The 27,156-nt window shown below is 33.3% G+C and overlaps 4 protein-coding genes and 1 pseudogene across 13 annotated transcripts; 2 read left to right on the plus strand and 3 right to left on the minus strand.

Annotated features, from left to right (window-relative positions):
- Positions 1-40: 40 nt before the first annotated feature.
- Positions 41-736, minus strand: LOC137823495 (putative receptor-like protein kinase At5g39000; annotated as a pseudogene).
- A 1,137-nt stretch (positions 737-1,873) lies between these two features.
- Positions 1,874-9,600, minus strand: LOC137823578 (receptor-like protein kinase FERONIA). Of its 7 annotated transcripts, none has more exons than XM_068628770.1 (8): positions 9,366-9,600; positions 8,518-8,671; positions 3,710-3,829; positions 3,563-3,606; positions 3,312-3,437; positions 2,590-2,674; positions 2,280-2,336; positions 1,874-2,194 (listed from the first exon to the last, which is right to left on the minus strand). In XM_068628770.1, the coding sequence occupies exons 2-8, from the start codon at positions 8,647-8,649 to the stop codon at positions 2,117-2,119; spliced, it is 642 nt and encodes a 213-aa protein (XP_068484871.1). In that variant the 5' UTR covers positions 8,650-8,671; positions 9,366-9,600; the 3' UTR covers positions 1,874-2,116. The 7 variants fall into 7 exon arrangements, 6 of the variants coding, with proteins under 6 accessions (XP_068484871.1, XP_068484874.1, XP_068484873.1 ...); XM_068628773.1 differs by having other exon boundaries at positions 8,518-8,662; positions 9,366-9,469; XM_068628772.1 differs by lacking the exons at positions 8,518-8,671; positions 9,366-9,600 and adding exons at positions 3,920-4,064; positions 4,763-5,025.
- Positions 9,601-11,032: 1,432 nt separating this feature from the next.
- On the minus strand, positions 11,033-12,524 carry LOC137823579 (receptor-like protein kinase FERONIA). 2 transcript variants are annotated; one of them, XM_068628775.1, is made up of 2 exons: positions 11,785-12,524; positions 11,033-11,533 (listed from the first exon to the last, which is right to left on the minus strand). In XM_068628775.1, exons 1-2 carry the CDS (start codon positions 12,395-12,397, stop codon positions 11,250-11,252), a joined length of 897 nt encoding a protein of 298 aa, XP_068484876.1. In that variant the 5' UTR covers positions 12,398-12,524; the 3' UTR covers positions 11,033-11,249. The 2 variants fall into 2 exon arrangements, with proteins under 2 accessions (XP_068484876.1, XP_068484875.1); XM_068628774.1 differs by having other exon boundaries at positions 11,033-11,674.
- A 1,852-nt stretch (positions 12,525-14,376) lies between these two features.
- Positions 14,377-17,902, plus strand: LOC137826564 (receptor-like protein kinase FERONIA). 2 transcript variants are annotated; one of them, XM_068632573.1, is made up of 3 exons: positions 14,481-15,233; positions 15,333-15,797; positions 15,934-17,902. In XM_068632573.1, exons 1-2 carry the CDS (start codon positions 14,627-14,629, stop codon positions 15,749-15,751), a joined length of 1,026 nt encoding a protein of 341 aa, XP_068488674.1. In that variant the 5' UTR covers positions 14,481-14,626; the 3' UTR covers positions 15,752-15,797; positions 15,934-17,902. The 2 variants fall into 2 exon arrangements, with proteins under 2 accessions (XP_068488675.1, XP_068488674.1); XM_068632574.1 differs by lacking the exon at positions 15,934-17,902 and having other exon boundaries at positions 14,377-15,233; positions 15,333-15,928.
- Positions 17,903-20,204: 2,302 nt separating this feature from the next.
- On the plus strand, positions 20,205-26,594 carry LOC137825912 (E3 ubiquitin-protein ligase At3g02290-like). 2 transcript variants are annotated; one of them, XM_068631720.1, is made up of 5 exons: positions 20,205-20,459; positions 21,335-21,718; positions 22,660-23,080; positions 24,438-24,547; positions 26,279-26,594. In XM_068631720.1, the coding sequence occupies exons 2-5, from the start codon at positions 21,599-21,601 to the stop codon at positions 26,303-26,305; spliced, it is 678 nt and encodes a 225-aa protein (XP_068487821.1). In that variant the 5' UTR covers positions 20,205-20,459; positions 21,335-21,598; the 3' UTR covers positions 26,306-26,594. The 2 variants fall into 2 exon arrangements, with proteins under 2 accessions (XP_068487821.1, XP_068487820.1); XM_068631719.1 differs by having other exon boundaries at positions 20,212-20,619.
- The last annotated feature ends 562 nt before the right edge of the window (positions 26,595-27,156 follow it).

Raw genomic sequence — 27,156 nt, forward strand, 5'->3', positions numbered from 1 at the left:
TTTTGGCTTTTCCTTGAAATGTGCTCCTACTATGCTATGTTCAAAACCCGTGAGTTTTGGGTGCATGTTGTCATCCAAAAGAATTTTGCGAGGACGGATATCATGGTGAATGATGGTGCGCTTGAGTCCTGCATGAAGGTAGTGTAGTCCACGTGCTGCTCCTATGCAAATCTCTACTCTTTTCTTCCATGAAAGTGCTTCCCTAACCTCATCTCCCAGGTGTCGATCTAGAGATCCATTGGACATGTATTCATACACAATAATTTTCTCTTTTTCGTGTCTGCAAAATCCCACAATAGACACACAATTAGGGTGATGAAGCTGACACAGTATCTCTACTTCTTTTTTGAACCATTCACTGCTGTCCACATGAAATCTCTTCACTGCGACTGCGTAATCAGAACCATCATTATGTTGGAGACAACCTTTGTATACAATACCAAATCTTCCACGTCCAATTACTCTCTTATCATCAAAATTGTTGGTTGATTTTCTAACATCGTCCAGAGAAAAATGAGTGCACAACTCTTCTATCACTGTTGGATACTGTCTCGCAGATGAACTTGATTCACCAAAACATTTGAAAAACATTGTTCCAATTCCAGACAGAGACCAATTTCCCTAATTACCTCTCTAACCAAAAACATTGACCTCTACTCGCCTTAGAGATCTTCATACCCAACTCAAGCTTATCCTGTTTTTGCTTTACCTACTTTTCCATTTCTTTAAAATACAGATTGGTATTAAATATTCTAGATCAAATGATGAATATGGTTATCTTTCGTTGTTTCATCATTGAAGGTGGTGGGTCACTGTTTTCTTATCCTTTTTTAAAAGCTAGCACAGCATAATTGTTCACCCCTCTTGAACATATACTCCTCATCCCTCTCGAACATGGAAAAAATTAACTTATATTAGCTTTTTCTCTAGTTATAAGTTATTATTCTGTGTTTCTAATTAATTTAATTTATAAGTAATAAATATTATGAATTGTATATTACGAGGATACAAAAATTGAAAAATTTAGTTTTAAAAATTAAAATTCCGCTACTGCTATTCTTTCTGTACGTTAATTATTTAAAGATCATTTTGGAAACATTATAAATTATTCAAAATTTTAATAGTGAATTAATTGTAAGTGCCTTTAATTAAGGGTGAAAATAATTCTTAGCATTATTTAACTGTAATCATTTCATTAATTTGACTATTTTTAATAAAGTTTCTTTTAAAGATTGGTGTGTTGAGTTTAAGATTGTCTCAACTGGAGATTACTTTAGAAGACTATGCTATTAATGACAATTCTATTGAAGTGGTTTGGGTTGAAATTAATGATGACTATTGATCTGAAAATGCTACTAAGCTATTTTATTTTTGTATTAATTACAAAGGTCGCCCTTGGAAGAATTTGGAATGTCTGTATTACTTTTGTTAAATCTTTGGTGTTATTGAAATTAATTTTAAACATACTCCTTTAAGATAATGATTTGCAAAATACTGGAGTAATATGTTCGGTCTGTAGTCTATGTATGCAGTTTCAATAGTCTTTCCAACATTGTTTTAAGGACTTGTTTATTTCTAGTGATGTGTTTATGAGCATGGATTAGGAGGTATACCACTCTTTTAGATTCAGGAATTAATTTGAGCAGAATATACATGTTTATACCTGTCAACACTAGATATCATCTCTTGAATTGGAGAGAAGATTACCAAAAGCCAGCACACTAATATAGTTTTTTCACTTTTTCTTTTTTTACATATATTAATTATTACATAAATTTAACTAACATAGCTATTTTAATAAAATGAAATAATAATAATTAATAAAATTAATAATAAAATAAATTTTAAATATATCGCTTACATAGCTTAAATATTAGATAATTTTCATTTTGCTTATTCAAAAGGTAGAAATGTAGGTCAAAGTTTAAACCCTAAATCCCAAACTCTGAATAGCATCCGTCTAAACCATAAATCCTAAATACTGAAAACTTGAATATTATCGTACATGTAAGCAACAGAGTTTCAGATTTTACAGAGTATTAAAAAACTCTGAAGGGCTAACTTCTTATTTCCAAGGTTTGATTCTTACTAAACAGAGGGAAATAGAAGCTGGAAGTCAAGTTGTAGCAACCTGAAAAGCTCTCAAGAAGACTTCAGGAGGTTGTCCACCACTCAACTTGTGATTTCCATTAATCTGCCAAATCATTAATCAGTCACTTCGATTCTTATCATATGAAACTGAAAAAAATTACTCAGATTTGAACATTATATACACCTACCACGTAATATGGAACCCCTGTAATATTCCCTGAATATGTTTTTAGCTCCTCCTCAACCTATGTAGACAGATAAAAACATGGAAAGCAATATCAGCGTTGATGCCATTTCATGACTGCCTAATAATAACTAATAGATCGTGCCATCATGTTGATGTTGATATCCAAGAGAAGAAATACATTAAGCATTTTGAAGTTAGAACTTTGAGAGCCGAATGATTCAAGTATCAAATGCAAGGAAACATATTTTAGTCCTCATTTGAATTTAAATGCATCACAATGGTGTTTGCTTATATGTATAAATTTGTTTTACCTCCCTCAAACCACTGTTGGGGTTCTTAAGAAACTCTTCTGCTCCTTCTATACCAACCTTTGCAGCAGATTCCAGAAGAAAATTACTGTATCCAAATTAAAAGTAATAATTAGTGCCTGCCGCTTAGGGACATAGACCTTCAATCTATATCCTACCACAGAAGAAAACCCATCATCCCATTTTCTATCATCCAGTTTTTCACACTGAACATTCGATTGCTCTTTATATTTAGTACAAAAAAGCTGAATCCCTCACTTCATAGGATAAGACTTTTGTTGTTGTTCTAAATACATAAATCTTAATACCTAAATGAACCTCCAATTAAAGAAATTAGTTTTAATTAGTCATTATTAAAAAGTGGAGTTTAAGCTCAATTCAATATTATAAAACAGACTTATAAGGTGAGATTTGCATCCACTTTTACACTATGAAATGTCCTAATCTATAATCGATGTGGGATCTCCAACAGACAGTTTTGATATTCCAAAAGAAATGTATAAAAAAATGAGACATTCTACAAAAGGAATTGAAAAAAAAATAATGAGTCAAGTTAAAAACATTAGCCACTGAGATCCAAACAGATAGACGTATCTGAATGTAAGTTTCTAGAATATCACCTTCTACGGCCTTAAAGTAATGGAGATAAAGTGCCACTAATTGAGCAAACAACCAAAAGGATCACTGAAGAAAAGGCAAAAAAGAAGAAGCACAGAAGCACTTACTGGTCACCAATGTATTTCCCCTGTGTGAAATAGCCAATATTAAGTTCTTCAACTAGATCATGCTGCTTGTCAAGACCATGCTGTCTAGCAAAATATATAAGCCTGTGGCTGTCCATGGTGTTTCCCCTGTGCATAATCAAAACCATGTTAGTTGAACATCGGTTGGATAACTCTTCTTCAGAACACTCACTTCTAAAGTGCTTTATAGATGTTTGTCCATTGATGAATTGTAAAACCACTTTCAATCTTACGTGAGTCCAGATAAACTATATTGCAGACCAACATTCTTGAACACCTGCCAAATACCAAATTGACTAAATGACTTGCTCAAAATTCTTGATAAGGATGAAATATAGACAACACAACCAAGGACAACAGCGTGATCAACAAATATAAACCTCTGACATCCGAGCTTCCATCCGTTCTGATTGGGATCCAAACTTTCTTCTGTAATACTCCCTCTTGTCAATGCCTTCTTTGGGGGCATCAGGGTTAAGTTGAAAGGGATGCCATATTATCTGTAAGCTCAGTTAAACAGTAAATTAACGCAGGAAATGGCAGACATATTTGGTTGCAAGAAACACACAAAGATGAGGAGCGTGTTAGACCTCAAAGTTGTACTTATCATTAGAGGCAGCTATGGCCTTGTCTAGATTTTTTTTGCCAACAAAGCACCATGGACACACAGTATCAGAACTAACATCAACTCTTACAAGCTTCTTTTCAGAAGACCCGCTCATGATCCTGCTGTATCTGCAATACCTTTACAACATAATAAGCACTTATCAAGTAAGATTGTCATGTCAAGGAGTAAGAATAGTCTTGATCTATTACCATTCATTTTTTAAGAAAAAAGAGAAAAAAAAACTCATCAGTCATATTTTCTTCTAATGGCCCAACATACTTTTGTTCGAAAATTAAGGCTGAAGTTAAAAATGTCAGATATTTCTCCATTTTTCTATTCCTAATTTGATTGGGTAAAATATCAAGACAAAGCAAAGATACAATTTCGTACTAGCTTTTAGTATTGTTCTTCTATCATATTATGATTTCATCTTGATAATTCCTATAATAAAGGTTTGCACTGTATATCAATAAAATTGACTAAAGTAAAACTTCATATTATAATTAGTGAATAACAATACAAGTACCTAAAGAATTACATGCACCCTACCACTTAATCCTCCTAAAATCCCAATCATTTAAAACACGCTATCAATTTGCAGTACAAAAGAAGATGATGGGGAAACATCAGAAAATCTTTTGCCCCAAAGGAATCCCGTGATCAGAAACAACCCAGCAACAACTCAAAAACAAAAATTACAAAACATCACGATATAGTTTGAAAAGAGAGAGAAAAAAAAAAAAAACTTTGAGCTAGAAGCAAATGGGAAGTGAGAATAATAATGAACCCAGCAATTTTGAGTGAGAAAAAAGTAAAGTAAGAATACCTGGATGAGGAAACAGAGATGAAAGACACTAAATTTACAAGCTTTGCCACGCTCACAGAAATTGCAAATTTGCAATTTGATTCAGTTGTATGACAATCGGAGATTAAAACGGGAACATCAATCCAACTTAGTCTTTTTTTTTTGGATTTATTATTTTATATTGTCTTACTATCGTTTCCCAACGTGTTCAAAAGTCGTCGTTTGAGGTAGTTTGTTCAGACCCAACCACCCAAACCACTGTCTTTCACATGCTGTTCTTCTTCTTCTTATTATTCTTATATTTAAATTATTTAAATCAAAAATGAATTTGCATTACATTAAATACAATTTTATTATAAAATTAGTAAAAAGTTATACGAGAATGTATCAACTTTTTTTCATACCTTTTTCATCACGGATTTTTCATACTTAAACGTCATTGTTGACTTTAATAATAATGTTTAAAGAAATCTTCGTCAAGAACCCTGGAGCTAGAATAACATGTTGTAGAATCTAAGCTAGCTTGGCTGGTGAAATCAAAACTTTTCATCAGTTTTTTTTCTCAGGTGGAATTCTTGTGTTTTTGAAGCAAAATTTTATTGTTGATACTTTAATATTTAGTTGTGGAAATACTTCAGTATTTTAGTTAAAAACTTGATAGTAGTTCATTAAATACGAATTTTAAAATTAATTTTATTAATAATAGAAATTATTTTAAATTTAAACAATTTTTTTAATTTATAAAGTAATATGTCCAAACATTAATTTTCTCAGAGTCCAACTCTTGGGTAGTCACTGGCTTTGTGCAAGGATCTTCTCAACCTATGTCCCTCACTCCCATCTTGTAATAAACTCACAACAATTACAAGTATCACAAAATGATGAAGTCTCTTCGTATGTATCATGTGCATTCAAATGAGTTTCTTACAAGAATAGAATGTTATCTCTAAAAAACTATCAATAGCTTCGGAGTGTTCATTCTTTGAGGGTGATAGATTATACTCAAAAAGAGGGAAGTGCCACTTAGTTTGAAAAATTTGTTGCCAAAATTGCCTAAGACCTTATTTTTGATGAACACGTCAACTGTCTAAGCACCGGGAGAATAAGCTTCGAGGGAAAGTAAAATTGTCACCATGAAGGTCCATCAGAAAATAGAGCATGAAGGTCGATCAGAAAATATTCTTTGCGGTACTTATTCTATTTCTACATTTGCTGAAACATGTACTTTGGAAGCATATCCTCGCATCACCTACAATGTGCGATGAATATGAATAATGTTAGTCTAAAGGATTCTTATCATTTACTAAACATAGATTATAGATGCATTGCTGGATAACTGTCAGGATGAAGGCTCCTCAACTTCATAGATACTTATTTAGGATACAATCAAATATGAATGCATCCAATGCATGAGGACAAAACTTCGTTCATGGCAGAGATCGCAAATTATTGTCATTGAGTAATGCCATTCAATTTAAAGAATGTTAGCGAAACCTACCAACGTTACTACAATCTATGATTTGAAGAAATGTGCAGCCTCGACATGGTAATCATATCCAAAACAATAGAAAATCATGAGATGGATTTGTAAGAATTGTTCACAGTATCAATAGGTATCAACTTAAATTTAATCTTAAAATTCGTGTTCGAGGCAAAGGCGAGGAAGTCTTGAGTTTTTTGCTTACGGAATAAGAAATAGAGGCTAACCTAGATGAATGTTCAGCTACAACTAATATCATAAAGGTGTGCTTGATGTCAAAAACAAAAAAATGCTGCAAAATTGTCAATAAGTAAGTATTTAGGCAAGCGATATATAACCACGAAGATGACATTAAAGCCATGAGAGGGAGCCAAGTCAAGACTGAAATCCATGACCATATCTTCCCAGATTTGTTCTGGAATTGGTGGGGGTTGCAGTAATCCAGATGGAAGGGTAGTTATAGTTTTCGATTGCTGACAAAGAAGGTATTCTTAAAGGAGAAGAGTGATACTGATGTAGAGATGTAGCTGGTGTTTGTGATACAGAGAATGCTCACTTCTCCCATAGTTGGTCATTAATCAGCCTCAAAATGATGATATCTTGTCTTTTTTTTTTATATAAAATGTTCATCATTCATTGCTACCGAATCACTCCAATGTTTTTTACAGAAAAAAAACCTACCATTAAGTTCATACACAATCACATTCATCAAAATACTAAAAACAAGGAAAGCTAGAAAATCTTAATTAAACTTGACTACTTCAAACACTCACTAAATTACCTGTGTAACATATCTTCTAAGTCATTGTCTTCAGTTTACTGTCCTTTTTACTGGTCAATGACATACTCAAATCCCCAGCCTGATTTTGGGATAATAAAGGTTTTGGACAATAAGGTATAAAAACTATTGATGTTTGTGACATCTGCTTGTTCCTGCAAAAATAGAGCAAGCTCAAGTTGCACCTCAACTTCACCCATTGTTGGTCGTTCATCAGGTTCACTCTGTAAGCATCTTAAGGTGATATCTATAAAGACTTGCCAACACTCTGGTGCAATCTTCCCTTTGATTTTTGGATCAATATTCTCCTCAACACAATTCTTCTCCAGTGGTTCTCCTGCTACTTCAAAATAAATCGGTTTAAAAATTCTTCTTGCCCCCACAACTTCCAGTAGAACCATACCAAATGCGTAAACATCAGATCTATCTGTGACAGCACCCTCCATGAAGGTCTCCACAGGTGAATAGTCCCAAATACCTATAATCTTTGTTCAGTTTAATTGACAAAAAAATGGTTGTGGCGAGTAAGTAAGCTCAATAAAACCGGCAACTATTCTGTAGCAGCATGTAGCAGTTATGAGACATATTACGTTTCAATAACATAGTTAAAGAACAATTACCTCCATAATCCGATTTTATTGGTTTTGGCTCTTCCTTGAAATGTGCTCCTAGTATGCTACATTCAAAACTTGAGAGTTTTGGGTGCATGTTGTCATCCAAAAGAATGTTGCGAGGATGGATATCATGGTGAATGATGGTGCGCTTGACTCCTGCATGAAGGTAGTGTAGTCCACGTGCTGCTCCTATGCAAATCTCTACCCTTTTCTTCCATGAAAGTGCTTCCCTGACCTCACCTCCCAGGTGTTGATCTAGAGATCCATTGGACATGTATTCATACACAACAATATTCTCTTTTTTGTGTCTGCAAAATCCCACAATAGACAGACAATTAGGGTGATGAAGCTGACATAGAAACTCTACTTCGTTTTTGAACCATTCACTGCTGTCCACGTGAAATCTCTTCACTGCGACTGCGTAATCAGAACCATCATTACGTTGGAGACAACCTTTGTATACAATACCACATGCTCCACGTCCAATTGCTCTCTTATCATCAAAATTGTTAGTTGATTTTCTAACATCGTCCAGAGAAAAATGAGTGCACAACTCTTCTATCACTGTTGGATATTGTCTCCCAGATGAACTTGATTCACCAAAACATTTGAGAAACATTGTTCCAATTCCAGACAGAGACCAACTTCCTTAATTACCTCTCTAACCAAAAACATTCACCTCTACTCGTATTAGAGATCTTCATACCCAACTCAAGCTTATCCTGTTTTTGTTTTACCTATTTTTGTTTGACCTACTTTCTCATTTCTTTTTTTGTGTGATCTTCATACCCAACTCAAGGGATGCCATATTATCTGTAAGCTCAGTTAAACAGCAAATTAACACAGGAAAATACTATACATAGTTGGTTGCAAGAAACACACAAACATGAGGAGCTTGTTAGACCTCAAAGTTGTACTTATCATTGGAGGCAGCTATGGCCTTATCTAGATTTGTTTTGCCAACAAAGCACCATGGACACACAGTATCAGAACTAACATCAATTCTTACAAGCTTCTTTTCAGAAGACCCGCTCATGATCCTGCTGTATCTGCAATACCTTTACAACATAATAAGCACTTATCAAGTAAGATTGCCATGTCAAGGAGTAAGAATAGTCTTGATCTATTACCATTCATTTTTTAAGAAAAAAGAGAAAAAAAAATCATCAGTCATTTTTTCTTCCAACGGCACCACATACTTTTGTTCGAAAATTAAGGCTGAACTTAAAAATGTCAGATATTTCTCCATTCTTCTATTCCTAATTTGATTGGGTAAACTATCAAAACAATAATATTCAGACAAAGCAAAGATACAATTTCGTACTAGCTTTAGTATTTTTCTTCTATCATATTATGATTTCATCTAGATAACTCCTTTAATAAAGGTTTGTACTGTATATCAATAAAAATTACTAAAGTAAAACTTCATATTCTAATTAGTGAATAACAATACAAGTACCTAAAGAATTACATGCACCTACCACTTAATCCCTCTAAAATCCCAATCATTGTAGAACAAGCTATCAATTTGCAATACAAAAGAATATGGCGGGAAATATCAGAAAATCTTTTGCCCCTAAGGAATCCCGTGATCAGAAACACCCAACAACAACTCAAAAACAAAATTACAAAACCTCACGGTATAGGTTAAAAAGAGAGAGAAAAAACAAACTTTGAGCTAGAAGCAAATGGGAAGTGAGAATAATAATGAACCCAGCAATTTTGAGTGAGAAAAAAGTAAAGCAAGAATACCTGGATGAGGAAACAGAGATGAAAGACACTAAATTTAAAAGCTTTGCCACGCTCACAGAAATTGCAATTAGACTTTGATTCAGTTGTATGACAATCGGAGATTCAAACGTAGTGTTCTTTTTTAGATTTATTATTTTATATTGTCTTACTATCGTTTCCCAACGTGTTCAAAAGTCGTCGTTTCTGGTTGTTTGTTCAGACCCAACCGCCCAAACCCGATAATGCCCTGTCTTTCACATGCTGTTCTTCATCTTATTATTCTTATATTTAAATTATTTATATCATAAATGAATTTGTATTACATTAAACACATTCTTATTATAATATTAGTAAAAAAAATACGAGAATATATATAGCAACTTTTTTTCATACTTTTTTTATCAGCGGATTTTTATATCTTCTGCTATAAATTAAACGTCATTGTTGACTTTAATAACAATGTTTAAAGAAATCTTCGTCAGGAACCCTGGAGCCAGAATAACATGTTGTAAAATCTAAGCTAGCTTGGTGGAATCAAAACTTTTCATCTGTTATTTGTTTTTTCAGGTGAGGAATTCTTGTGTTTCTGAAGCAAACATTTATTAAATTTTATTGTTGATACTTTAATATTTAGTTGTGGAAATACTTCAATATTTTAGTTAGAAACTTGATAATAGTTAATTAAATATTAATTTAAAAATTAGTTCAAATAAATTTTTTAGTTTATAAAATAATTTGTCGAACAGAGTCCAACTCTTGGGTAGCCACTGACTTTGTGCAAGGATCTTTTCAACCTATGTCCCTCGCTGCCATCTTGTAATAAACTCACAACAATTACAAGTATGAGAAAATGATGAAGTCTCTTTGTGCGTATCATGTGCATTCAAATGAGTTTCTTACAAGAATAGAATGTTATCTCTAGATAGCTAATAGCTTCATATTATTCATCCTTTTGAGGATGATATATTATACTCAAAAAGAGGGTAATGCCACTTAGTTTGAAAAAATTGTTGCCAAAGTTTGCCTGATACCTTATTTTTGATGAATAAGAATAAGCTTAGAGGGAAAGTAAAAGTACTATTAAATTAGTCTCTGTATTATCTGCGGTACTTATTCTATTTCTACATTTGCTGAAACACGTACTTTGGAAGCATATTGTAGGTTTTTTTTGAATAAATGAGAGGAAATGTTAGCGCAACCTACCAAGATTACTACAATGTATGATTGGAAGAAATGTGCAACCTACGTTGACGACATGGTAATCATATCCAAAACAATGGAAAATCATGAGATGGATTTGTAAGAATTGTTCACCAGTATCAATAACAATAAGTATCAACTCAAACTTAATCTTAAAATATGTGTTCGAGGCAAAGGCGAGGAAGTCTTGAGTTTTTTGCTTACGGAATAAGAAATAGAGGATAACCTAGATCTATAACAACGAAGATGACATTAAAGCCATGAGAGGGAGCCAAGTCAACAATGAAATCCATGGCCATATCTTCCCAGATTTGTTCTGGAATTGGAGGGGGTTGTAGTAATCCAGATGGAAGGGTAGTTGTAGTTTTCGATTGCTGACAAAGAAGGTATTCTTAAAGGAGAAGAGTGATACTGATGTAGAGTTGTGGTGGTAAGGTGTACCTGGTGTTTCTGATACAGAGAATGCTCACTTCTCCCATAGTTGGTCATTAATCAGCCTCAAAAGGATGATATCTTGTCTTTTTTTATATAAAATATTCATCATTCATTGCTACCATTAAGTTCATATACAATCACATTCATCAAAATGCTAAAAACAAGGAAAGCTAGAGATATCTTAATTAAACTTGACTACTTCAAACACTCACTAAATTACCTGAGTAACATGTCTTCTAAGTCATTGTCTTCAGTTTACTGTCCTTTTTACTAGTCAATGACATACTCAAATCTCCAGTCTGATTTTGGGATAATAGTGGTTTTGGACAATAAGGTATAATCACTATTGATGTTTGTGACATCTGCTTGTTCCTGCAACAATAGAGCAAGCTCAAGTTCCACCTCAACTTCACCCATTGTTGGTCGTTCATCAGGTTCACTCTGTAAGCATCTTAAGGTGATATCTATAAAGACTTTCCAACATTCTGGTGCAATCTTCCCTTTGATTTTCGGATCAATATTCTCCTCAACACAATTCTTCTCCAGTGGTTCTCCTGCTACTTCAAAATAAATCGGTTTAAAAAATCTTCTTGCCCCCACAACTTCCAGTAGAACCATACCAAATGAGTAAACATCAGATCTATCTGTGAAAGTACCCTCCGTAAAGGCCTCCGTAGGTAAGTATTCCAGAAAACCTATAAGCTTTGTTCAGTTTAATTGACAAAAATGGGCAATTATTCTGTAGCAGCATATATATAGTTACGAGATATATTACGTTACAATAACATAATAATAGAACAATTACCTATAATATTCGATTTGATTGGTTTTGGCTTTTCCTTGAAATGTGCTCCTAGTATGCTATAATCAAAACCTGAGACTTTTGGGTGCATGTTGTCATCCAAAAGAATGTTGCTAGGATGGATATGACGGTGAATGATGGTGCGCTTGAGTCCTGCATGAAGGTAGTGTAGTCCACGTGCTGCTCCTATGCAAATCTCTACTCTTTTCTTCCATGAAAGTGCTTCCCTGACCTTACCACTCAGGTGGTGATCTAGAGATTCATTGGACATGTACTCATACACAACAAAACTCCATTTTTTGTGGTTGGAAAATCCCACAATAGACATACAATTAGGGTGATGAAGCTGACACAGTAACTCTACTTGTTTTTTGAACTCTTTACTGTTGAGCACATTAAATCTCTTCACTTCGACTGCGTAATCAGAACCATCATTATATTGGAGACAACCTTTGTATACAATACCACATCCTTCACTTCTAATTACTCTCTTATCATCAAAATTGGTGGTTGATTTTCTAAGATCGTCCAGAGAAAAATGAGTGCACAACTCTTCTATCACTGTTGGATACTGTCTCCCAGATGAACTTGATTCACCAAAACATTTTAGAAACATTGTTCCAATTCCAGACAGAGACCAACTTCCTTAATTTCCTCTCTAACCAAAAACATTCACCTCTACTCTCCTTAGAGATCTTCATACCCAACTCAAGCTTATCCTGTTTTTGTTTTACCCACTTTTCCATTTCATAAAAATAGATAACAAATGATGAATATGGACAACTTTTGTTGTTTCATCATTGAAGGTAGTGGGTCAGTGTTTTCTTTTCCTTTTTTAAAAGGTAAAGTGAAGAACAGCATTCTTTTAGTTGTTAATTGATTAATTATTTTCAGATTTTTTTTTTAATTATTGTAGTTTGTAAGTAATAAATATTATGAATTGTATTTTATGAGGATAAAAAATTGAAAAGTTTAGTTTTGAAAATTAAAATTCTGCTGCTGCTATTCTTTCTGTACGTTAATTATTTAAAATCATTTTGGAAACATTATATATAAACTAAAGTATTCAAAATTTTAATAAATGAATTAATTGTAAGTTCCTTTAATTAAGGGTGAAGATAATTCTTAGCATTATTTAACTGTAATCATTTCATTGATTTGACTATTTTTAATTAAGTTTCTTTTATTGGTGTGTTCCTTTCTCTACGAGTTTAAGATTGTCTTAACTGCGAACTACTTTGAAAGATTATGCTATTAATGACAATTCTTGTGAAAATGGTTTGGGTTGAAACTTCAAAGAGCTGTTAAGCAATTTTTTATTTTTGTATGAATTACAAAGGTGATTCTTGACTGGGAAAAGTTTGGAATGTTTGTATTACTTTTGGTAGATCTTTGGTGTTATGAAAATTAATTTTAAAGATACTCTTTTTAGATAATAATTTGCAAAAAATCGAAGTAATATATGTTTCGGTTTTGTAGTCTATGTATGCAATTTCAATAGTCTTCTTAACATTTGTTCTTTTGTAAAGTGGAGGTTCAATTGTGAAATTGGCTACAAGGTATTTATAATTGTGTTTCAATCATAGCTCTATTCTTTTTATTTTGCCAGTGTTATAAGTTGATGGAAGCACATTTATTTTGCAAGTGTTACTCTTTATTGAGATAATTGGGGATTAAGGTTGGAATGGAATAATAATTGGAATGGAATGAAAACAATGTGAAAAAACAAGTGTGAAGAATCATTGAACATTGAAAGTTTCTATAACTAGAAACACATTCAAATTAATTTATGTCCAACTATTTTAATTTTGTAAGCCAATTTTCTCCATCTTTTTAGTTCTCACAAAAAATTCAACTACATTTTGATTTTTCATAACAAAAACACCAAATATGTTTATTTTAAAATGAGAAGACCAAAATTATAGATTCAACAAAATAGAGGACAAAAGTTATATATTTTAAAATATGATGTTAGTTTTCATGTATATTGTAATTTTTATATTATCAATTAATTACAATTTTATCTTAAATGACATTAAAAAAAACTTAAATATGATTATAATATTGAATACCTAATAGACGACAAAAATTATATATTTTAAAATATTGGATACCTAATAAAAATAAAATACTGAATACATAATAATAATAATAAAATACAGATATACACAGGTGCGAGTTTTCGAGTTAGTTGTCAAAAATAATTTACATTGAAATTATAAATATATTTAAAAATTATAAATTATTATATAGAAATAAATAATTTAAATATTCATAAATTTAAAAATTATAGTTAGAAAATAATTTTATATTAAATGTAAATAATATTATTATATAATTTTTTATTATAAATAACTATATATTTTTTATTAAAATTAATTTATTAATTATTATTATTTTATTTTATTGAAATATTTGTGTTAGTTAAATTTATTTAAAAATAATATATATATATATATAAAAAGAGAAAAAAATGGAAAAAACACATTGATGAGCTGGCTTTTGATAACCTTCTCTTTAATTCAAGAGATGATATTTATTGTTACCTGCTCACAGTTATATCTCCTCTTCTCTTCTGTCCGAAATCCAAATGAAATTTATTGTTCCCGCCACCTTCAGTGATGAAACATAAAAAGCTGTCCATATTCATCATTTGAGTTTAAGTATAGAATATTTAATACCAATATCTATTTTAAAGAAATGGGAAAGTAGGTCAAACAAAAATAGGTCAAACAAAAACGGGATAAGCTTGAGTTGGGTATGAAGATCTCTAAGGCAAGTAGAGGTCAATGTTTTTGGTTAGAGGGGTAATTAAGGAAGTTGGTCTCTGTCTGGAATTGGAACAATGTTTCTCAAATGGTTTGGTGAATCAAGTTCATCTGGGAGACAATATCCAACAGTGATAGAAGAGTTGTGCACTCATTTTTCTCTGGACGATGTTAGAAAATCAACCAACAATTTTGATGAGAACAGAGTACTTGGACGTGGAAGATGTGGTTTTGTGTACAAAGGTCGTCTCCAACATAATGATGGTTCTGATTACGCAGTCGCCGTGAAGCGATTTGATGTGCACAACAGTAAAGGGTTCAAAAAAGAAGTAGAGTTACTGTGTCAGCTTCATCACCCTAATTGTGTGTCTATTGTGGGATTTTGCAACCACAAAAACGAGAGTATTGTTGTGTATGAGTACATGTACAATGGATCTCTAGATCAACACCTGGGAGATAGGAAAGCACTTTCATGGAAGAAAAGAGTAGAGATTTGCATAGGAGCAGCACGTGGACTACACTACCTTCATGCAGGACTCAAGCGCACCATCATTCACCGTCACATCAATCCTAGCAGCATTCTTTTGGATGACAACATGCATCCAAAACTCTCAAGTTTTGGATATAGCATATTAGGAGCACATTTCAAGGAAAAACCAAAACCAAAACAATCGATTTATGCAGGTAATTGTTCTATAACTATGTTATTGTAACGTTTATATCTCGTAACTATATGCTGCTACATAATAAGCTGAACAAAGCTGATGATACTTTCGCTTTTAGGTATTTTGCCCTACTCACCTGAGGAGATCTTTTTTGGTACTGTCACGGATAGATCTGATGTTTACGCATTTGGTATGGTTCTACTGCAAGTTGTGATGACAAGAAGATTTTTTAAATCGGATTTTATTGGAGCAGCAGGAGAACCACTGGAGAAGAAGAGTGTTGAGGAGAATATTGATCCGAAAATCAAAGGGAAGATTGCACCAGAGTGTTGGAAAGTCTTTATAGATATCGCCTTAAGATGCATAATGAAGGAACCTGATGAACGACCAACAATGGGTGAAGTTGAGGAGGAACTTGAGCTTGCTCTATTGTTGCAGGAACAAGCAGATGTCACAAACATCAATAGTGATTATACCTTATTGTCCAAAACCATTCTCCCAAAATCAGAGGGATTTGAGTATGGCATTGACCTTTAAAAGGACAGTAAACTGAATACAATGACTTAGAAGACATGTTACAGAGGTAATTTAGTGAGTGTTTGAAGTAGTCAAGTTTAATTAAGATTTTCTAGCTTTTGTAGCTTTCCTTGTTTTTAGCATTTAGTGAATGTGACTGTATTTAAAGTTGTCATTATAATCATCTTTTTTCTTATATATAGCAAGTCTTAAATAGATATCACGTTAAGATGCGCATCAAAAGAATGAGGCTGATGAAGGACCAACAATGGGAGAAGTAGAGGTGGAAGTTGAGCATGGTCTGTATCAGAAACAGCAGCTACATCTTACCACCACAACTCTACATCAGTATCACTCTTCTCCTTTAAGAAGACATGCAGGAATTGCAAGAACTATGCTAAGAATTTCAGCTCAATTCTTTTTTTTTTTATCAGCAAAGAATAAAATTAAATTAAGAGAGATACAAAAGGGGTATCCCAACCCTTTACACACTCCAAACCATGTTTTAGGACCTCCAATAAGAGCACCCCAAAACAGGAAGAAAATAAAAACTACTGCATAAATACACAACCTACACCAGCCCCCATTCTGTTTCTATTATTCTGCTGGACTGCTGCAAATAACACTAAACAGCATTTCAACCACCAGAAACCCAACGTAATCCTCCGACCAGCTTGACAACCACTTGCAGCACAACCTCCACATCCAAAGCTTAATAACTGGTGCTACCTCTCTCAACCACCACCTATAGCAACATCCAGAATTACTTCCTGCCGAGATCTTCAGCTTTATTCCTGTGTACCAAGATTGCACCTTGTATCACCCAACCAACTTCACAATCAGGCCACCATCCATATGTACATGGTATAGAAGAACTTCATCAGTTGTGGTTGAAACACCTACTATAATTAATTCTTTAACATCATCATCTGCAGCAGTGTTGCGTCCTCTATTGAGCTGCAAAAAATCTGCAGCAAACGACCTTCCAGAGCACCGAGAGAATCAGCTACCTCCACCATCTCATTAGCTTTCAGCAGCGTCTTCAGATACTTCAAATTGATCTTTAACTTCACCATATAACACCCAAGTAACTCACAGGAAAGTTTAGGCCTTAAAATTCCTTTCCAGCTGGCTTAAAACACCTGCCACGCCGTGCCCATCCCAGCTATTTTGATATGCTACAGATGTTGCACCATGATATAGCTATGTTATGCTATCTCCCGTTCAGCAACCTCCACCAAGAACTACAAGAACTGTGCCACATCACCGTCTCCAACTTGAGACATTTAACCCACACACCCTGGCTTGGTTAAAGCTCTCTATGCAAAACCATAGATCTTCCACGTGCACCAGATGAGAACCAGCTATACCTTGTATTTTCCCCAATAAATCCAGCATCTCCTTTCTAACTTCCACTTCCTATTTAGTTGTACTACACTCTGATGGTCCTGCTCCCTGATCTTCAAACTCTCTTCAACATACCACCACATCTATATAAGGTATTTTTGGCATCTAACATGGTATGCACCATAAGACCCTTCTCTGTGCCTCATCAAAACCTACTCATTAGTGACAATTCCAAAGCTCATTCATTTCCTACTAACCACATACCATCCTGCAGCAATAGGATTAACACTCCACCAGCTCCCTAAACCGCCATTCCAAACTTCTTCCAGTGAGCGTTATGCCAGATCATAACTCAGAGTGCATAACCCCCAAGGAGAGCTTATCTATTCAACCCTTACCACCAAAAAGAGACTACCCCAACCAACAAACTTAGACCCGGGCCCTGTTATCCCCAACATTGCGTACCATTAGCCAGAGCAAATATAGTGTCAGCAAGCATCCATTGGTCTATAAGACCGAGACATGCTGAAGGGTCCTATTGAGGATTAACAACATCCATCATTATCAGCATTTTACAATTCCACTCACAACCAGATTGCCTCCGCCTAACCACACTTACTTATAACTCCTAACTCCTGATACATGAAATTGGGTCCAGGACCCACTCTGCATATGAATAACTTTAGCTCAATTCTTTTGGCATGACATTAAAAAGTATGTTCAACTTAAGTGCCTTTAATTAAGGGTGAAGTCTTTGCATTATTTAACTGTAATCATTTCATTGATTTGACTATTTTTAATTAAAGTTTCTTTTATTGGTGTGTTCCTTTCTCTACGAGTTTAAGATTGTCTCAACTGCAAACTACTTTGAAAGATTATGCTATTAATGACAATTCTTGTGAAAATGGTTTGGGTTGAAACTTCAAAGAGCTGTTAAGCAATTTTTTTTTTTGTATGAATTACAAAGGTCATTCCTGACTGGGAAGAATTTGGAATGTTTGTATTACTTTTGGTAGATCTTTGGTGTTATGGAAATTAATTTTAAAGATATCCTTTTAGATAATAATTTGCAAAAATTCGGAGTAATATATGTTCGGTTTGTAGTCTATGTATGCAATTTCAATAGTTTTATTAACATTTGTTCTTTTAAGTGTAAAGTAGAGGTTCAATTGTGAAATTGGCTACAAAGTATTCTTAATTGTGTTTCAATCATGAGTTCGATGGACATATTATTTGACTATGAAGATTATGTTAGATTTTAAAATTTTATATGCTTATAAAAAGAAAATAAATGTTTAATAGACCTCTAAGTTTGGGAATGAGTTTTAAAAAAATTTGTTTGATTTTAGAAATTTTATAATTCTATTAAGCTTAATTTTTGTTAAAATATAGGTAAATTTTATTGATTTTAACATATGTTTACTCTTTAAAAAGTATATAATTTTTAAAATATGAGATGACACCGTAATTAAAATATCATATTTTATGTGGAAGATTTCTAGAATAACGAGTTATATATAAAAAAATATGTAATTTTTACTCAAAATAACATAAAGAAACATATATAATAATAGGCTAATTTTCACAGAATGTCGATATAACTTTGCGAGTAAATTAAACAAATCCTTATGCGATTTTGTGAAGTTATAACTTTTTGTAGCATTTGCAAGAATATTTCCTTAGAAGATTGTACTGTGTAATATTTTAAACAATAATATTTGCAAGAATAATGCTTTTTAAACAATAAAATAGATTACCACAAGAGTAGAAACAATATTAAGAGTTTGAATAATTTCACGAGTATTTAATACAATGGAATTTTACATTCTTAACCAATAGGTAATTATGTGAAATATAATTATAAAATTAAGGATAAAATATGTTTTTTTTAATTATTGTTATATCTAATATCGACGAATAGAATAAGTAAAGTGTCCTCATGAAAGTTGAAGACTATTATGCAACAAAATGGGTAGACATCCAAATGGTCAGATAAGTAACGACAAAATGATATCTACCAAACAAATAGGAATCCTAATCTTTATTAGGAATGGTAAAATATGGTTAAGTGGTCATTGGGCCTAGATAATTCTTTTATCCAGACAAAGTCCAATAAACCGTACAAATACAGGGGATTCTCAAGATGAAAGATGATGTTACTTCTGACTTTTGATCAAACTTTTGTAGTGATCTCTACTAACTTGGCATCGAAGTATCCTTGCAGGTACCCCATCCTTTTGGTCATCGGACGAACCAAAGGCAGGAGTAAGTCGGCAGTGAACATTCGGTCATCTGACATGTAAGAACAACTATAATCTTTAGACTGTTTAAGTATATGAAAATAATTAGAAAGAGTACTTTTGTAAATGAAATGATTATTAGTTTTTTTTTTTTCAAAGATTGTTAATTTTTTTTTAAATATTTTTTTATTGCGAAAGTTCACAATAACTACAATTATTTTTAATGGGTTTATGAAGTGATACGTAAAATTGAATAATTCTGCATAAAGATTTATTTCAATTATTTTCATACTACAAACAATTGGATGATCTAATGTTTGAACCAATAACAACAACTAATTTCTTGTTATAATATAAGGACGGAAAATATATTTAATCTAAAATTAATTATTATAAAATTAATAAATTTATCATGAAATTAATCAAATAAGGAGTATTATTTATATCAATATCACATTTTTAATAAATTTATTAAAATTTAATTTTAGTTAATAATTATATATTTATACATATATTTCCCCTCTACAGGGTACAGCTATATCACACTACCATATGATTCTACTTGGAGTATAAGAACATCAGATATGCAACTTGTCTCAATGAATGAGTATGGAACAAATGTTCTATTTTAATCAGAAACATAAGAGTCATTGTCATTCATATGTAGCTTTTTTTTTTACTGAAAAAAGATTCAATATTACATCCAACATATGCAAGCATTAAACTTTTGTAATTGAAATGGATAATTAGTAATATTATTTGGCTTTTAAGAAAATAATAATAATATGATTGTGATATTTCCAGCATCAATGGCTAATTAAAAGGAAGATCTTCAACCTAAGGTTTTGACACAAACATTTATAAATACCCAAACATGCATTAGGCTTAAAGATTAAACATTTAAGGGTTAGTACAACGTTAATTCAGTATATTTTCACTAACACTAATCCCAGCCACTCAATTTTTGATTATGGTATCTCACGGTTACAAATGGCGGTTTGTCGGTGAATCACTATTTTGTGCTTCATGTTAGACTTTTGGAAAAGCTTTGAAGGGTTATTGATTCCTCCGCCCACTCACCCACTGAAGAAAGATGAAACATTGGAAGAGAGAGAAAAACAGAGAAAGCAAGAACTAATCTGGTGATTCGTTCTAGCAATTTTTCCCAAAACTCCAAAACCCCCTTTTATGATACAAGATTTTCAACTTCACAAAAATTTCAATCTTTGATAGCTTTATCTGTATCGCACTCTTATTCTCTTCCCCCAACAACAATTTCATTTAAAACTCTCTCTCTCTCAGGTGTTTCTTTTTTGCTTTTGTTTTCAGATATTATACCTCTGTCATTTTCCTCGCGTACCCTTTTTCGTTTTTGATAGTTTGGTTTCCTTCTTATTTGATAATTGCAAATGGGTATTTTTTTTCCCCGTTTTTTCTTCTATGGAATTGTCAATTTGGGTTGATTTTTTCTTCTTGTGAGAAATTCTGGTATTTCTTTTGACAATTGATGCATGTGATTGTTGTATTTTTATTTTGTTGACTTTTCAATTTCTAGGATGGAGGGCGTGGTTTGCTTCTTTGTGTGGAGGGTTGTTGTCTAAATAGTGAAATTAGTGATTGCGATATTTCCGCTGAAACGGAAGTTGATCCTTCTGCTAGTTGATGTACTAGCACGACTAACCGGTTACAAGTGAAGTAATCAATCATTTTTGCCAAAAATTGAAGGAATATTGCAAATGGATTATAGCTTTTCCTTGAAGCACTCAAAGTTGCATTACACTTTTTTGGTTTTCTCTAAGTTTTGTTGTACGTATTTTGTCAGTGATGTTTTGCGTGTGTGATGAGATGTTACTGGATTTGGAGCATCAACATTAGTTGAACTGTATTTCTCAATTTAGGCCTTTAGAAAAAGTCTGTTATTTTGATTTGTCAATTGCATGACTGGAAGCTTGTACTTCAGCCTTCCCAAATGGTTTTGGTTTCAGTGATATTTATGCAATTTTGGTGTATGTTTCAGGTGATCAAGAGAATCAGAGTTTGCTCATCCATATAACAGGACATCTGAACAGAAGAGGGAGGGTGCTGGTTTGCGGAGGCAATTGTACTTCTGCGAGCTTAGAATCCTCTCTCCTTTATTTATTAATGGAAGGATAATCATTAGTCTTGGTTAGTGCTGTTGGGGACTCTCTTACATGTAGCAGCATCAATGTTTTGATGATCTTTGAGTTGAGGAGTGAAAAAAGTTTAAGTTGAAAGAGAGAGGGATATTGAAGCTGAAACAATGGGTTCAGTTTGTTGCTGTTTTAATGTTGATGATTTTGAAGATTATATGAATCCAAATAGTCCTGTATATAGGAACTGCATGTGTCTCAGTTGCTTCCTGCAGAACTTTTTGACTGTGGTATGTTTCTAACTCCAAACACCTGTCATGTTCCATTCCCTTGTTTTCTTTTGATTCACTTTGGGCCCTGTCTTGTGTTTTTTGTCTATGGTTTGATTAGAAGTATTGCTTAATATTGTTAAATAACCGTTATAGTGCCTCCATAACTCTACAACGTGATGTTTTTCAACCCCTCACCATAGGCAATTTGTGAAGGGAGGCTTGCTGTGGCAGCGCCATAGGCTACAATGGCCTGTATATAAGGCTGAGTTTTTGCCTTCTGCATATTTTGATATCTGCTATTGGTAACCTTGGTCTTTCTTCATGGTCATTTCTTGATGCACTATCTTTGCTGGGAATTCCATACTTGTGAAGTGGCAAACATACCTTTTACATTTGTAGGAGCTTCTGTTGTTTTTTGCTATTATTGTGGACACATTCTTCCTCTTTATTGTTCTGTTTTTTTTGGGCAACTATTGCCCAACTGAATTTGCAGAACTGCCACTGAAATTGTGATTTTGCACTTGTTTGAGTGAGTTTGCTTGAGTTTACACTAGCTTAAAAATATGAGTTAACCCATTTCATGGATTTAGGAACGTCGTGCTGGATTACGTTTTTGATAACCATGGTTGTAACTTATGAGAACTGTCAATGTTAGAAGTGACTCTTAAATTGAAGTTATTCCTCATTTCATTTTGTAAGGGATAATTTTCTTGAAGCCCTGGTTCCAACGTGCTTGTAAGAAAGCCATGAAAAATTAATTAAAAAAAGTTGTAATCACCTATAATTCAGTTTAGGAAAGCTTTGCTGCATCTGTTAATTTAACAAATTTGTTGTTATTATTTTGATTGCTAAGTACATTAATATTCAGTGGACAATATTTTAGTCTTAGATCCATTTATAATGATGAGAACTGTACTCCATATATACTAAAACTCTTTCCAATTTACCGCAAATTTCAGTATGCATCAATATTCCGTAGAGGGGAAGCGCATACGATTCCTTCATCTATACAGGGCACAACATCTATGACTTCTACAGCTTCACTTGATAATTCTCTATCTGACATGTACCGCTCTCCTCCAAGGCCCTTGCCTTATGATTCAGACCCCAGGTTTTTCCGTTCACAGCGTGATGGACTAGTGTCAAGACGTGAGAAGGGTTCAAGTCATTTGAATGAAGAGTCAGAACCTCTAAGAGGTGATGTAGATGCTGACTCAGAATCTTTAAATTTGGGTGGTAAATGGAATGATACCGGTGAAGATGGATCAAAGGAATACCGTAAGTCCTCTGTGAGACTTTCATCAGCAAAACTTACGACTGGAGCTGGGGTTGTCTATTCGTCATCAGAAGTGGAGGATGTCTGTCCAACATGTCTTGAAGGTAAGATTTTTATTTACACTCAAATTTTCATCAGAAGATCACAAGATACTGGGGCTCAATTTTGGATGAAGTATTGGTCTGCAGCAAAGTTATAAATCCCAATAGCAGTCAGGATAGCTGTTTGATTGAAGACTACGATACAAGTTAAATGATTGATTCTATACTCATTTATAAAATGCTCCAAAATGAAAACAATCCTAAAAAGTAATAATGAATATTAAAAATTCAGTCTTCAGATAATTTCATTACTCGGTTACCAGTGAAGTCAAGGAAACAAAGGGCCTAGCTCAATGCATGCGACTTCTGGTTATTGAGGGTTTGGAAGGGTAGATGTTCACAACCTTACTCCTGTAGAGGCTATAGCCATAATTTGAACCTGTAACTTTCATGACTGTGTCAGCAATCTTACTGCTGTACCTAGGCTCATCAAGAGAAGTTGTGACCACCAAACTCTGAAATTAAAACTTTTTAAAAGAGACCTCTTTGAAATATAGGAAAACACAATGCGACCTCTTTGAAAATATAATGAACACACCATGTAAAACTATCTACCTTAACACAACACAGCAAACAGAGAAAGAACTACATGGAATGATGTAAATGCTGATAAGAATTGAGGATAGTGGCCTCTCTGAATCTTCAAGGACATGAGCAAAACTGAAAAAAGGAGGACTGTGCTGTAATGATGCAAGGAAGGCTTTATCTGTAAAATGATGAAATGCAGAGTCTGGCTGGCAATGCTACTGGAGATCTGGTTTAGTGACAAAAAGGGGAGTATATTGACATTAATCATGTTTTTGGCCTCAACTCTCCAATACACTCGAATATAAAATATAAGGAAACCACAAAAATATCCTAAAATCCAGCTTTCAACTATGCTCAAAACAGGTAGGGCAAGTAGGGGTTTACTTGTATTGACTTGTATAGTTTTGCTTGGATATTATATTTTTTCTTGGATTTACTTGTTGCAAATGATATTGAGACTGTCAAGTGTGCCTTCTGTCCTGTAAATCGTGAAGAGGAAGAATCAAAGCTTGATATTTTGAATAATTAAAGAAAATAATTTTGCTTCATTCAATGCTATCTATATGCTATTCCATAAGGTGATCTAGAATGTAGAAAAACATAGTCCATGAATATTGATCGGCATTGGCTTAGAATTTAGAATGTAACTTTATATTTAGCTCAGGAATGTTGGAGGCCCATCCTTAAATTCTGATCAATACCTGTGCTTGTAAAAACGTATGATACTTGTTGCTGGCAAAAGGTTGTACTTGTTAACATCAGGATGGACACTATATTGGCAATAGCAGCTTCATCAGATTCTTACATTTGTTACAATTATTTTTGCTTGCAGAATACACTGAAGAGAATCCAAAGATAGTGACCAAATGCTCTCATCATTTTCATCTTGGTTGCATTTATGAGTGGATGGAAAGAAGTGACAACTGTCCTGTTTGTGGGAAGGTAATGTTTACTTGGTATTTTCTGAATTATTTCTTACTGAAATTTCCCTCTTCATTAGCATTCAGAACATAGAACACATAAAATTAGTAGGATGAGAACCAGGCTGAACCAGTCAGTTCAATCAGAAACCAGCAAATTGATAATGTCTCTTGTTTAGTTATGTGAACTGTATGATGTCCAGAGTGCAAAATGTTTTTAACAAGCCAGTTCCAGAACAAATTGGTGAACAGGTCCAATTCTGCCCGTTCAAATGGGCCTGTGGGCCAACAAGCTGTTACATAGTTGGAAATTGGAACATTTCAATCGGAAATGTGCTGAAGGGAAAAATTTTAGGATTCAAAAACCATCTATTTGACATGGTAGCATGGCAAACATCAGGCTACCAAATACCAAGATTCTTGTTAAGAATACTAGGTTAGTACTTGTGCAGTGCATAATGAAATGATAGATAAATGAAATCTATGAATAATAGGTTTTACTCTTTAGGGGACATTTCAATCATGTCCCGGGGCTTATGAATGTTAGTAATTTGATTCCAGTTTTTAAGTCTATCTGCCCAACAGAAAATACGGCCCCGTGATTTTTTAGGCAGTTTTTGGACCCTGTTCTTGATTTGGGTGAGCGGTTCATTAAATCCCATGAAATTTCTGATTTATTTATCTCAGAACACGGGAAAAGAGTATTGGTGTCTATGATGAGGGAAATGGCTTGTAAAATTGCCGCATAGAGTAATGCTAGGAACACATTCTTTTGAAAGCACTCTCTTTCATTGGGTGAAATTTATTGGAAATCACGAAATTTGGTGAGCCCCACACAATATTTACTGAATCTGTAGTTTTGAATAAATTTTAATCAATACGAGTGTATGTTACAAAGAGTGTGTTCTTATCACATCTCTAGCCAAATATCATAGCAATATGTATGTTTTTGCTACATCATTGTCATGCTGGACAGAGAATGTGCCATTTTGTAATATTTCAATACAAAGGGCTACAAAAACACTTTTTGATAGTGAGATGGAGTTTCCATTTGTGATGAATTTGATATGACTTTATGACATGAGGCTTGTAGGTACAAAAAATGTAAGAAAAACTGAAAGCTGAATTGAAATTAAAGGGCGAAAGTCATATTATTAAAAAATGTTACAGGATTTTGGATAACTAAGAGGTAGATTTCAGTTTTTCTTCTACAATAACTAGTTATCATGATCACTCAATGTCTTATGGAACTTATTTTCTGATGCATTGTATCATTTTAGAAACTATAGCTTTTCTCACAGAAATATTAGGTTTATTCTGTGACCCTTGGTTATTAACTACAAACTTAATGGCCTGGTCTATTTATTAATTTGGATGTGCTTTTATATAATTCTAAAAGTTTATATATAATAACTGGTGATGAAAATGCAAAACATGCTTGAGCCTGATACTAATTATTTTAACTTAGCTGACTTATACTTCCACCTGGCATGCATTAATATTGTTTATATGTGAAATATCACTTGTATGTCAATTTTCTTATCTGTTCGTTTCAGTTCGATTCTAGTAATATTTTTTGTTTTCACACAACCTTTTATAATAATACTCTTTTATTATTGATCTAATATATGAATTGAGCATGACTGGAGTGGAGTGCCAGCATTTGGATAATAATTTGTGTATTAACAATACGTGCATTTAGAATTTGGAGTGTACTGAATCATGATATTTACTTATTTATATTTTGATGTAGGAGATGGTATTCGATGAAACGACTTAATCTTGACTAAAAAGGTTTATATCGTGGATAATACCAACATCAGAGGAAAGGAAAAATACAAGCATAGACATTGTGAATACTTCAGATTAAGCGCTTATCGTGTATAGTTAGTATATAACTTTTATTAACCATCACTGGAAGTTCAATCTTCTCCAAGTTGTTTCTATATTTATGCTTTTGGCCCTCGCCAAAACTGCCGAGATTAAAAGAGAATTCCATTTTAGATGGGAACTTTGTAATGGTTTCAACAGTTTGCCTTGTGATATAATGACTACCTCTCTTTTGTTTAGTTTTTGTTTATGTTGTTTGTTATGAGTTTAATCCAAAGTTCGATTTTTGAACCTTTTTCCTAGTTTGTTTATGAAACTGACGAGCCTTAGAAAGAAGAGAAAGAATTTGTAGGAGACAAAATCGAACTAACCCAACTTGCACATGGGAGAATATGGTTAGTTCCTTAAAATATTGCTAATTTTTAAGATTAACCGAGACAGATAAGCAAAACCAAATTTTGAAAATTTTCATGAAATAATTATATAGTAAGTGTGCCTCAACTCATTATAATTTTTACTGGTTCGGTGTACTCTGATTTTCTTTTAAGCTAAGTAAATTGTTTGTATAATTGGTTCGGTTTAAACCAGTTCTTCTGCTCAGTGCTGATTTGACCTGTTGTCTGAAGCAGCTGTGTAAATGTGGTATTTCTAAAAGCTTAAAGCAACTTGACTTTTGGTGAAAGTGAAAGTGTAAAATGAAAATCTGAATCTGCCAAGACTGGTTGCAGCGTCAGTAGCAGGAGGATGAGAGGTCCTCAAGTTGTTGCTCATCTATGTTTTCGGTCAACAAGAAATATGAAA

The sequence above is a fragment of the Phaseolus vulgaris genome, chromosome 8, assembly GCF_000499845.2.
Source record: "Phaseolus vulgaris cultivar G19833 chromosome 8, P. vulgaris v2.0, whole genome shotgun sequence".
Lineage (NCBI taxonomy): Eukaryota > Viridiplantae > Streptophyta > Magnoliopsida > Fabales > Fabaceae > Phaseolus > Phaseolus vulgaris.

Excerpts from the sequence above, each read along its gene's own strand:
- LOC137823579 (XM_068628774.1), bottom strand. The coding sequence starts at position 12,397 with ATGTTTCTAAAATGTTTTGGTGAATCAAGTTCATCTGGGAGACAGTAT. Across the intron at positions 11,675-11,784 it reads AATCAAATCGAATATTATAG|GTTTTCTGGAATACTTACCT; the intron begins GTAATTGTTCTA and ends CAAAGCTTATAG.
- LOC137826564 (XM_068632574.1), top strand. The coding sequence starts at position 14,627 with ATGTTTCTCAAATGGTTTGGTGAATCAAGTTCATCTGGGAGACAATAT. Across the intron at positions 15,234-15,332 it reads AAAACAATCGATTTATGCAG|GTATTTTGCCCTACTCACCT; the intron begins GTAATTGTTCTA and ends TTTCGCTTTTAG.
- LOC137823578 (XM_068628768.1), bottom strand. The coding sequence starts at position 8,232 with ATGTTTCTCAAATGTTTTGGTGAATCAAGTTCATCTGGGAGACAATAT. Across the intron at positions 7,478-7,619 it reads AATAAAATCGGATTATGGAG|GTATTTGGGACTATTCACCT; the intron begins GTAATTGTTCTT and ends CAAAGATTATAG.
- LOC137825912 (XM_068631720.1), top strand. The coding sequence starts at position 21,599 with ATGGGTTCAGTTTGTTGCTGTTTTAATGTTGATGATTTTGAAGATTAT. Across the intron at positions 23,081-24,437 it reads CTGTCCAACATGTCTTGAAG|AATACACTGAAGAGAATCCA; the intron begins GTAAGATTTTTA and ends TTTTGCTTGCAG. Across the intron at positions 24,548-26,278 it reads ACTGTCCTGTTTGTGGGAAG|GAGATGGTATTCGATGAAAC; the intron begins GTAATGTTTACT and ends ATTTTGATGTAG.